Raw genomic sequence first — 12807 nt, forward strand, 5'->3', positions numbered from 1 at the left:
ATACCAATAATATAAAAAAAAGGTTAATTTTATACAAGTCCCTACAAATATAGTGAATTACAAATATATTTCTATAAAGTTCAACTTTTATATATTGTTCCTGTAAAAGTTCTTATATTTTTAAATATATTCCTGCAGTTAGAATTCATTAGAAAAAATTAATTAATCATAGATAAAAATTAATGAGGTGGATTAATCTTCTTACAACTCTGTAATTAACAATTGGGACATATCTGAGATGGCGAAAAGATAATTTTACCTATAAAATAAACGGTACTTTGACGGTAACAAACTAGAAGAATATATCTGAAAATATTAGGACATTTGCAGAAACAACATATAAAAATTAAATTTTATAAAAATATACTTATAATTTATTATATTTGCAGGAATTAGTATAAAATTAACCATAAAAAAAAAAAGTCCTGTAGAGAGTTGTGGACGGTTACACAAACTAGTCGGCAGGGCCCGGCGAGCTCAACGTGCACAAACTCGCTTTCAGATCATCCTTACAGTGACAGCTCCTCTTTACTTCTCCTGTTTCCCTTTCTCATTTCGCTTTCACTTTCGTACAAGTGAATTTCGCTTTCACGAACATCTCGTTTTCAGCTCGAAATCTAACTTTTGTATGACTCACTAAAACCTTTTTCTAATGTTACTGCCTACTATTTTCTACTTTTTTTTTTAATTCATAATTTTTACAAATAAAATATGGTGATGAATATCAAAATGCTTTCTAAAGTAAATAATCTGAGCCGAAATTGAGTTTAATTTAGCTTATTTATTGAATTATGCTTCTTGAGTTAGGGAAGATGTTTAAAAATGTTAGAAAAAAAAATTTCATCAAATTTCAAAGTGTACGACAGCCGCAACTTCAAAACGCATATTATATAGCAATCTCCACTAATCCACCATCCAAAAAATCCTATTAAAAACAAAACAAAACAAAACAAAACAAATAAAATAATACTTCATCAACCAGTATAAACGTAGCTCCCCCTCTTCTCCCCTCCCATTTTCGCTTGCACAATTGAGGAGGATGAAGGTGCAGTGCGACGTGTGCGCGGCGGAGGCGGCGTCGGTGTTCTGCTGCGACGACGAGGCCGCGCTCTGCGCCGCCTGCGACCGCCGCGTCCACCGCGCGAACAAGCTCGCCGGCAAGCACCGCCGCTTCTCGCTCCTCCTTCCCTCCTCCCCTCCTTCATCTTCTTCTTCTTCTTCTTCTTCTTCCTCGCAGTTCCGAGCACCACCGCTCTGTGATATATGCCAGGTTCGTTGTTTACAACCTCCATTTCAGTTGCTTCTCTCTTTGCGAACTCAATTAGGATCGGATCCGAAGTTTTGGGTGACGTGTGTGTGTGTTTTTTTTCTTAGGAGAGGAGGGGACTCCTCTTCTGCCGGGAGGACCGCGCGATCCTCTGCCGCGACTGCGACGTGCCGATCCACACCGCCAGCGACCTCGCGATGCGCCACAGCCGCTTCCTCCTCACCGGCATCAGGCTCTCTTCGGCCCCGCTCGACGAATCCGCGAGAAATAATGGTGCCTCTACCGCCGAAGACGGCAGAAGCCCGGGCAAAGTTAGCCGAGAAATAATGCTCGCGGCGTCGGTGGCGGCGGCAGAGGAAGAGGCGGTGTGCAGCAACAGCAGCAGCATCTCGGAGTACCTCATCAAGACGCTCCCCGGCTGGCGCGTCGAGGAGTTTTTGACTGACGACGCCGCCCCCGCTGCCGCCGCTAACCAGTCATATCAGGTCAGTGTTAGTTATCACCGTTATTATGATACGAAACAACTGTTGTTTTCTAAAATTTTTCAAACTTTTATAAAACTGGTATCTAATCATTGCAACTCATCATTGCTCCTCACACATGAGTGGATTTGATGGGACTCAAACTAAGATTCAAGCTCCAATCAATAACTTTCTTGATTGATCAAATCTTTTTATGTGACATTCATCAGGGAGTGGAGAACCAGTACTGTAATGTGGGTGAAGGATTCCCTCCTACATGGGTTCCGCAAGAACAGTTCTTCTACGAAGGCGTCGGGCTGAAGGCGGAGGCGGAGGCGGAGGCGGAGGCGGAGGCGGAGGCGGAGGCGGCGCTGAGAGTGCCGCAGATGTACAATGAGTGGAGAGGAGTAGGAGGAGACAATAAGAGATCGAGGAATTGTTTCTCTAACTGGTGATTGCTTTTTTTTTTTTTTTGGCTGATTTTATTTTTTATTTTTTCTTTTTTCTTTTTTAATTTTTTAACAAGTGAGATGCTTGTGCCTTGTAGTAGATTCTTCTCCTTTTTTCCCTTTTTTTTTTAAATTTTTCTAAAGGCATGGGGACTCGTTCTCTTTTGCACTTTCATTAAAATCTATTTAATGGGGTTCATATGAAGGTTATTCTTCTTTTGGTACATTGATTTTTTTCGGGAATTAATATTTATTCAAAAAAATTTACTATTTTTTAGATTAAAAATTTTAAAATATAGCTAAATATATGCTAATTATTAAACTCTTAACCGACTGTGTTAATACTTAATTTTTAATGTTGGAATGGACAAAGGGCTTTTGCGTTCATCATCTCCTTTTTTTTTTTTCTTGTTTAAGTAAAAAGGTTTTAATTTCTAAAGGAACTTTTTTATTTTACTAAGACATTAGCCTTTTTTTCTTTTCTTTTTTTTTCATAATTTGATTCGCCACAACATTTATTCGAGAGCTTACAATTGCAGGGAACAATATCATAGTAATTTAGGGCATACTTGCTTCATGATTGAAATAAGAATAAAAAATAAAATTAGATTACCTCTGAATGAAAAATATAATGACGAATCCTACAAAAATGTTTAGTTCATTATTATTGGAATGAAAACTAAAATGAAAATCTAAAATTTTGAGGGAGGGTTTTGATTAAGAGAGAGAGAAGAGTAATGGAGGGAGGAAAAGGGGAGATGTTTGTGAGAGATGATTTTGAATAGTTTATTTTGAAATAGGCCAATCGAAGATTCGAAGCTTCATTGGACTATAAATAAATTTGATCATTTTCATTCTAGAGTGAAATAGAAATCCGAATCTGATTCATGTAAAACAAACAACAGTTATCGAAATCAATAAATTTTATTCTAATAACATAGTTTAAAATAGATGAATCAAATATGTCCTTGATTAAAAAAAAGTCAAATAACAAAGCCGACAAGTCGTAAAGGGTTAGATTAAATTAGATTTAATTTAGGTTGAACTTGATTTTTTCAATTTTTCAAGTACAACTAACATCGAAAAAAGTTCAATAAGCCAAAAAGGTAGATTTTAATTGAAAAAAAAGTTAACATGCACATCGATGAAAATATAGATACGAAGAGAAAATTGAGCCACCTAAAATAGAAAAAAATTTAAAATGCAACAGTCATATTACTGATATAATGTTTCCAACTAATCATTTGCTCCTCTAGAACTCACCCATTCTATCATAATTTTTTTACAAAATATTTGTATTATACTTTTATTTTAGAAGAAAAGATGTGATTGGCTTGTATATAGATAATATGAAATGGCCGCTACATCAGTATCGCATCAATATTCAAAAAATTGAATTGGACCATAAGACTAAATTATAACAATTTACGAAATTTTAATTAAGGAATTAAAAATTTGTAAAATTTTGAGAATCAAAACTTCACCCAGCTCATAGTTTGGGGGCAAAAAGTATAATTTAGCCTTTGCTATTTCATCAATGCGACAATTTAAATTTTAGGTTTAAATTGAAAGTAACATTACTGGGAATCCAAGAGAATGCCAATTAGGAACCACTTTATCAAATAGTGTCACAAAATATCGAAAGGGGAAAATAAATATTATTATTATTATTATTTTTTATTGGTGGAAAAGATTAAGCATCCTCAAAATTAATTTCTCATCTTTGATTGTAGTTTACTGTGGAGTAAGGCCATGTTTGTTTTCCCCGAATCAAAGAGACCAGTTACTGTGGTTTTTGGACATACATTCTTTTTTTTATTATTATTATTATTATTTTTTTGAGAGATAGGTAGCACGCTATCCGCTTCATTTATTTCATTTAGAAATAAACTTAGTTAGAAATGTGAATCAACTAGGATTCGAACTTGGGTCTCGAGTACCAACCACCAAACCCTTTTCTGACCTAACTCTAGTGAGTATGCTAGTTTTGTCGTTATATCACGTTATTATACCTCAATCTTCTTAAATCCATCATTTTCATAGGATCGATTTTAAACAGTCGAGCCACATCGCTTAGATAAATAACTCAGAATTTTTGAATCATCGAATTTCACACAAATATAGAAACATTTGACCCAACGTACCCAAGCCCACAAGGCCCGGAAATATGACATATATTTATAGATCTATTCAAACCAAAATATTTAGCTTGCAAGTATAAATGGTTTCAATAATAAACATTGATCTTTATGGACTGTACATTAGCGCAGTTGGCTAAGAGTTTGATGGTTGGTACCTGAGATTCAAGTTTGATGCATAATTGCTTTCACATCTCTAAGCTGAGTTTATTCTTTTTTTTAAAAAAATAAACGTAGCAGATAACTTAGAGCAATGCTTTTATACACCAAAAAGATCTCGGCCCTCAAATTTTTTTATAATGAATGGTAGAGCTGTCTTTTAGTTAAGAGGATGACTGGCTTTTGTTGCCTTAGGTACCAGTCACCCTCTTATCAAGGGCAAACTATTTCCTCGTATGTAAAATTAGTATGAAGGGTTTTTTTGTAAATTTATATTTTTATTCTCATAGTATGAAGGGTTTTTTTGTAAAATTACTATTCATTTAAACATAAATTTTTTCGTTCTGAAAATTAAAATTAAATTTGAATTTAATATACATAATTATAAAGTTTAAGCTCAAATTAAATTTTAAATTCAATTTTATAAAGATTTATTACTTATCAAATTAGCACTATCTAATTTGGTAAGTAACAAAATTAAATAAGGAAACAAATAAATTTGGTAATTAGCTTGTATTTGTTTTCTCATATTACTCAACTATTATGCAAAAGTCAATCTCGCCCTTAAAATATGAACGGCTAGATTTAATTTAGCCAGTGTATTGAAGCATTCCTCGATAACTTATTACCTTTCTCTAGCTGTTGTGGTATTAAGCGCGCGGGCACACACTTCCCCTTTCATTTTATAGCAGTTAAGAGAAACATTCGTTTAATCAGCTACTCACATGGCCATGTCCTTCATTTATCTCTTCCTTTCCAAAAATGGAAAAAAAATTTGTATTTTTGAGAGAGAGAGAATAACTATATCTATCTATACCTAAATATTATTATTATTATTATTATTATTATACACATTATTTATCATAGAGTTTGCCACGTAATAATTCCTCCTTCACCCTTCTGCCCACTCCCTAATGCGTCGTCTTTCCATACATTATCTTTAATAGAGTTTGCCACGTGGTAATTCCTACTTCACCCTCCTTCCCACTCTCTAATACTTCATTTTTTCACTTTTCATTTCCACACGATACTTCATCTTCCCATCTGCCTACTTTCTAATTAATATATTCACATAATTCATTATCAACTAAATAAATCGCTATTACAAAAAAATAGTAAAATAAGATTTTTCATATTCTTTTTTCTCACTTATTTTTTTCTTTTCTTGGCCGTGACTAAAAAGAAGCTCGACATCAACAATAGCGGTGGAGGCAACGTGGAGAACAAGATTCGTCTCTCCGATGTCGGCAGCGTGATCAAAATGCGTATAGAGTAATAACTCTATTATTATTTCTTTCATTATTATTATGTATAATTTATTTGCTGAAATTATAAATTTTGCTACATTTATACATATCTGTTTCGTATTTTCTATTTGTATTTATTAACGTCTTATTGTAAGTCAAAAAATTTGAAAATTTTTACTTTGTCAATCTTCTGTCTTCTATAGCATCAATCCGCCGTAATACGCGGGTAGTGATGTCAATGGGTCGGGTTTGGGTCGGGTTTTCAATAACCATAACTCGAACCCGAAAACCAATTTGAAACCTGAACACGAGCCGGACGGGTTTTAAAAATTCATACCCATATCAGACCCTGACCCAAAACTCGAAACCTGAACCCGAACCCGAAATAATGATTTCTCTTTACCATATTTCAAAATATATTATAGTAAAATCAAAAAATTTTAAAACACAATCAAATAATAGACCTGACCTATTAGGGTTTGAATTTTGGAAAATAAAGTGACTATCGTATATTGCTGGATGAAGATCCAATGGATAAAAATTATTAGATATTTTATATATATATATATATAAAATTTATTCAGATTCGGATTCGGGTTCAAGCTCGGGTCGGATAAATACAAAATTCATATCCATATTCATATCCATCGAGTTTTTATTAATTTTCTATACCCATAACCAAATCTATATCCATTTAGGTCGGATAAACTCATTCTATTCGGATTCGGATTCAGATAATATTTCAGGTATCCATACCGATTGACATTCCTATGCGCAAGTGATTTTCCTAGTATATATAAATGTATAGAACTTAGTGTAGACTCTAGAATGAGTAGTGGGGAGAACCTGGTTGGCTTTCCAAAGAGATGGGTGCTACTTTGAGTAATACGTAGCCCCGGAAATGATAACCCCATTCAATGTCACTAGCTATTTATTCTTTATTGCATTTTTAATGCATGCATTTCCTTTTATGAAAATTAAACGCTTGCACCACCCCCTCTCCATTTTATACATACAACCCCCCCACCCCACCCCTGTTTCTCTTTCTCTCCCTCTCTGAGAAATATACACCCATGGAGTTTAGAAGCTGTAGCATCATCCACATGTTGGAATCATGCTTTCTCCTCTTAATTATTTTCCAGTTCGCAGGTACATTTTCTTACACTTCCCTTTTTATATTTATAATAGATGGAAATATATCGGTGGTACTTGGAATTAATTTTTAGCTTACTTTGGCTTCTTTTTTTTTTCCCCTTCTTTTTTCATGTATGTTGATTGATTTTCAGAGGGATATGATCCTGTGGATCCCAATGGGAACATCACCATCAACTGGGATTTCCAAACTATTACTGATGTTTACACGGTACGTTATATACAACATAAACCATCTCTCTTTTCACAAATGAGACTTGTACTCAGGGATTTATAGAGGATGATTAATTTTATTTTTTGCTTTCAAATTGTACGATTATCCGGTCTCGATCATGTTTAGTGAGAGTAAAAATATTAGTTTTATTCGTGTCCAAGATAACCTGAGGAAGTACACTGTTGGTTTGAATTCTTCACATAGTTTTATGGTAGAAAATAAAAATCTGAATTTATTTTTCATGGAAAGTTTCAAAATACAGCCCATGGTAATTAAGTCAGATAAATTTTCTTGACATTTTGGGCGGAACAAATATTTCTTGTCGTAGTCATCTGAAGTTCTCAGGTGCAATTTCTGTATAGGAGATTTAACATTTTTGCTACCTTTTTCTTTCTTTTTCTGAAATTAGAGTTTGTCACAAGTCCAATTATTCTACGAATTCTATAAATTTCTATGTTTATTCACCTTATGACCTCAAGTAGGGTTCATGTGGTTGGTGTGAGAAAAATTCATATTCTTTTACTCTTTTTCTCCATACTTGTGAAAGTTTTCCTTTTCGAATAAATTCCATTTTTGGATACCTATGTCATGGCAGTGGTTAGGGAGATTCTTTGTGCACTTTTTTTTTATAATCATTTTGAGGAGAACTGTCTTCTTTTTTCTTTTTTTTTTTAACTTTTGGGTGAGTGAAAGAGAATAGGAATTTGTGAGAAAAAACAAAATGTGTAGGGAGATTCCGGTAAACTAGTTTAATGATTTCTACAAACTCGTAATTTATCAGTAATCTTAGTGAGTTCAGTTCATCATGACTTGGTACAATTTGTACTAAATATGTTCAATTTGAGTTACACCTTTCGTAGTTTCTAGTTTCTATAACCATTTGATGCTTACCTACAAATACTGGGGACTTGATTTCATTTTACTATCGCACTTTTCGTAAAATTGCTCAGGTCATGGTAAGAATATACAATTTCCAGCTCTATCGGCACGTCGAGCCGCCCGGTTGGAGGCTAAGCTGGGCGTGGGCCGGCGACGAAGTTATCTGGGCCATGACCGGCGCGGAAACCACTGAGCAGGGTAACTGCTCAAGATTCAGGGGAGAAACTATCCCACATTGCTGCGAGAACAGCCCAGTTATTGTGGATTTGCCCCCCGGAACTCCTTACAATATGCAAGTAGCCAATTGTTGCCGAGGAGGAGTGCTTTCGTCGACCACACAGGACCCGATCAAGTACGCGTCAGCGTTCCAGATGGTCGTGGGGAATGCGAATGCCAGGAATTCGACGGTCGAAAAGCCGTCGAATTTCAGTATCGGAGTTCCGGGTTACACGTGCAGCGACGCTGTCGATGTTGCGCCGAGCAAGTTCCGGCACGATAACCGAAGAACTACACAAGCTCTAAGTGAGTGAGCTCGCATTTTGATTTGCTCAGGTGCATAAAATGTAGTAGCTAAACCTGAATCAATTTTTCTGCAGAGACATGGCAAATTACTTGCTCCTACTCCCAGTTCAGGGAATCAGATCACCCAAGCTGCTGTGTTTCTCTCTCTACATTCTACAACAACACCATTGTCTCCTGCCCTCACTGCAGCTGCGGTTGTCAATCGCCGATCACGGCACCGCAATGCGTCAGGCAATCTCCATTTCCACTCAACTCGCTCTTTTCTCCGTTATTCAGCATACGCATCAGCTCATACTCATCTAAATATAGGGAGAATGAGCAACCTAACTTCTTGCATCTACTAAACGGCGACGATGGCTCGACGACACTCCCTGTCGTGATGTGCACTCAGCATATGTGCCCGATTCGCGTACACTGGCACCTGAAATTGAACTACAGGGAGTACTGGAGGGTTAAGGTGACGATCACGAACTTCAGCGTGCGCCAGAATTACAGCAATTGGAACTTGGTGATTCAGCATCCGAACCTTCGACGCCTGACGCAAGTATTCAGCTTCAACTACCGGCCTCTTATTCAATACGGCGATACAAGTGAGTGTTTCGCAAACTCCAGCATGCTTTTCGTCGAAAGAAGTTACAGAACATCCGAACAACTGATATTATATCATGTCAAGTGTCACAATTTTCGTGTCACATATTTACTGAACCTTGTTACAGATGCACATGTGTTACTCTTTTCCAGATGATACTGGGATGTTCTGGGGGATACAGTACTACAATGATATGCTACTCGAGTCCGGCGAAAACGGGAACGTGCAAACTGAGATGCTGCTGCAGAAGGATCCCGCGGAATTCACATTCAAAGGAGGATGGGCTTTTCCTAGGAGGATATACTTCAACGGCCACGAGTGCGTCATGCCGCCGCCCGATACGTACCCTATTCTACCCAGCGGTTGCTCCGATGCCCGTCGTTTCGTTCGTCGATACTTTGGTATGTCTTCGCTGCTGCTGTTTTTCGCATTGCTGTAGTTATAGATTGTTTTGGTGTTATACATTTCCCTTTCAGCTGAGACTAATGAAAAGAGGAAGAGGTTTGTGATATATTACAGAATACTTTTTTTCTTTTTTTTTTCTGTAATTTGGTAACGAGAGTACCTACAAAATTTACACATCGACAACTAATTAATCTCAAGTTTGATCCAATAGTGTCATTTCAAGATCAAGCCAAGTTACAAAGGAAACAAATCCTTGGGTTTTTTTTTTTTCTTTTTTTTTCCATATTTATAATCTCATTTTGTTTTTTTTTTTTTGTTATTTATTTTAAAAGTTACATGCTGGAGTTGTGCTCAAAATCCACCAGAATTTGACTGCAACGTTGATTGCCAAACAAATACTACTGTGCCCAATTGTAGATAAGAGTAATTTTTTTTGATAATATTATTTTATTATCTAAGTTTATTTTCATATAAAATTATTATCATCCACCTATAATCATAGTAAGGTACCCTACAGCTAAAATATATATAGGTGTTTGGTGAGTAGTAGCTGGAGATCACTATAAATAGCTTTAGAATCATCTCAATTAAACAAAATTGAATAGTGCAACCCCTAATAAATATATACCCTTATCAAAAGAGTATTTAGCCCTATTTGGATATTGAAATAAATTATGTTAGAATAACTTATTTTGTATAAATAATTTTAATATAACTTAAAAACCCCAATAGTCTTGGCTGAAAAAAAAAATTCTGATTAGGAATATATGAGGTTTTGGATCCTAATAAGAATAACTGGATTTAAATATTTTGTGACGATGATTTAGACCAAACGAATTATTATTACTGGCGGGTCAGATCGTTATAACTGGTATTAGAGCGAATTATCAGTCAGAAGTTTGAAATAAGTCTCAGTTGAGTTAAAATCATACAGCAGGTAAAACACAGCTAGAGTCATACATAATTCTAGTGGTGAGTGTGTTCACGATCATCGTGGATGGGTGGAGCGCTGACTCCCCATATATATATATATATATATAGTTAGGCTCCTATGCTTTCGAAAGTACGAGAGGCCCCGTATTTGTACGTTGTTTTCGATGATTGGGACATCCGATTCGGCGATCGGTTCCGTTAAACTTGATCTACGCTATTGGAACTATCTAGAAACCAAATTTCATAATTTTTTGATTTCATTTGTCTAATGAACGAGTAGCCTAAAAATGAACGGCTGAAAATAAAAATCTCATAAAAAATAGTGATAAAGGATTCAAATTTTAAATCGGAAGTATTGATCTTGCTACTGATGTTAAGTAGAATTTTCTATTAAATTTTCATGTAATTTGGATACTTCTATACCGTTGAACTTAAAAATGTGCCACATCGTCCGTTAATATAGTCATTTTTTAGACATTTTGATCGCTTAGTAAATGATGTTAAAAAAATCTAAAATTTGGTTTTTAGATAGTTCCAATAGGGTAGATCATACCTAATGAAGCCGATCGTCCAATCGAACGTCCTATCATTGAAAACAACTTACAAGCACAGGACCTCCCGTACTTTCGACAGTACGGAAGGCGGACTATATATATATATATATATATATATATATATATATTTCAAATTTTGAAATATCACAATAATTATATATAAAGAATTTTATTTTTACTTTCTCAAAAATTTTGCTATCCATAATTTAGTAGAATAACATATTTCATATACAAAATAATTTATTTTATCTAAGTAAATAACTCGAATGTGGAATATAATATCAAATTTTAAATATTTGATTATACTTTTTATTAATAAAATATACAAATTTATTGAATAAAATACTTATGCATTCAAATAAATTCTTGATGTTTTCGCCTCGTTAACTAAAGTTCACTATGACTTGATGTGGACGCATATTGGTTAAACAATACTAAAGTCAAAAAAGTAAACATCCACTGACCCATGCTAAACACCGCCACTGTCCCACCACAAACCAAAATTTCTTCTCTGTGGNTACTTTTTATTAATAAAATATACAAATTTATTGAATAAAATACTTATGCATTCAAATAAATTCTTGATGTTTTCGCCTCGTTAACTAAAGTTCACTATGACTTGATGTGGACGCATATTGGTTAAACAATACTAAAGTCAAAAAAGTAAACATCCACTGACCCATGCTAAACACCGCCACTGTCCCACCACAAACCAAAATTTCTTCTCTGTGGATTGAAATGTTTTTTTTTTTTTTTTTTAAGAGAAAAATAACATGCTATCTATTTCGTTTATTTTATTTAAAAATAAACTTAGCTGAAAAATATGAATCAACTAGAATTTGAACTTGGATCTCGAGTACCAACCATCAAATCTTTTTGCCACTTGTGCTAAGGACGGTCGGTTGGATTGAAAAGGATTAATTGCACTATTAGTCTCCAATTTTTTCACAATTCTTACTTTAATCTTCAAATCTCTTTTTTCTTTTACAAGCAAATTTTCAATTATTTTATTTTATTATAATTAAATTTTAGCTGTTGAAAGAATATTAAAATTAACAGAATGCGTCTGTATGTAAATTCCTGCTGTTAAGATTGGAGACTTGATTTCAAAAATAAATTAAGGCCAAAGTAAAAAAAATACAAAGATTGATAACCAACACACACAAAAAAAAAAGAGTAATTAATTTAGTACATAACCTCATGGGCTATTTAGTTAAAAAATATTAAACATACATAGAGTGCACTGTTATCCTCAATCATGACGCTTAATTATTTTAATTAGAAAAGAAAAAAAAAAGTTTTGAAGTTATAGAAAATTACATTCTATAACAACAACTGTTTAATCAGTACCTTCTCTTGGCTAGAGAAATCTATTAATCTATTTGATAAAACTTTGAGAGCCTAATTATTAAGATTAAAAGTTCATATTGTAAAAATATTAAATTGTTAAAAAAATACTATTTATATATTCTAAAAATAATGTGTATTATAGAGTCGGATTATAATATTTTTATTAGTACCAAGTACTTTGGTGTTATCAAATTTTCTTCTATTGGATTCAATTTTTTAATTATTTTTATCTATTAGATCATAGTCATAAACAATTACTATTATCCTAACCGCACGTTTCTTTATCGAAAGGCCAAAAATCTAATAGCACCAACTACTTGGTGCTATTAGAAGCATTTCAATCTAATTCATATGTAACGCTTTCATTCTAAGATTTAAAAATCTTTTGAGTTTTTAGGTTTTTTAAACAAAGTTGATAAAATAACGGCAAATAATGAGAGCCCTGAATTACCGCTCAAAGTAACCAATGATTGATTGGGTACCTTCTG

General features: G+C 34.2%; 2 protein-coding genes across 2 annotated transcripts; both read left to right on the forward strand.

The window, feature by feature from the left end:
* Positions 958-2363, forward strand: LOC109708119 (B-box zinc finger protein 20-like). Its single transcript, XM_020229722.1, has 3 exons — positions 958-1270; positions 1375-1752; positions 1959-2363. The coding sequence occupies exons 1-3, from the start codon at positions 1040-1042 to the stop codon at positions 2181-2183; spliced, it is 834 nt and encodes a 277-aa protein (XP_020085311.1). The 5' UTR covers positions 958-1039; the 3' UTR covers positions 2184-2363.
* LOC109707821 (COBRA-like protein 7) lies at positions 6795-9516 on the forward strand. Its single transcript, XM_020229350.1, has 6 exons — positions 6795-6870; positions 7008-7084; positions 8038-8488; positions 8563-8730; positions 8815-9078; positions 9230-9516. The coding sequence occupies exons 1-6, from the start codon at positions 6795-6797 to the stop codon at positions 9514-9516; spliced, it is 1323 nt and encodes a 440-aa protein (XP_020084939.1).

Source organism: Ananas comosus, linkage group 3 (genome assembly GCF_001540865.1).
Source record: "Ananas comosus cultivar F153 linkage group 3, ASM154086v1, whole genome shotgun sequence".
Classification (NCBI taxonomy): domain Eukaryota; kingdom Viridiplantae; phylum Streptophyta; class Magnoliopsida; order Poales; family Bromeliaceae; genus Ananas; species Ananas comosus.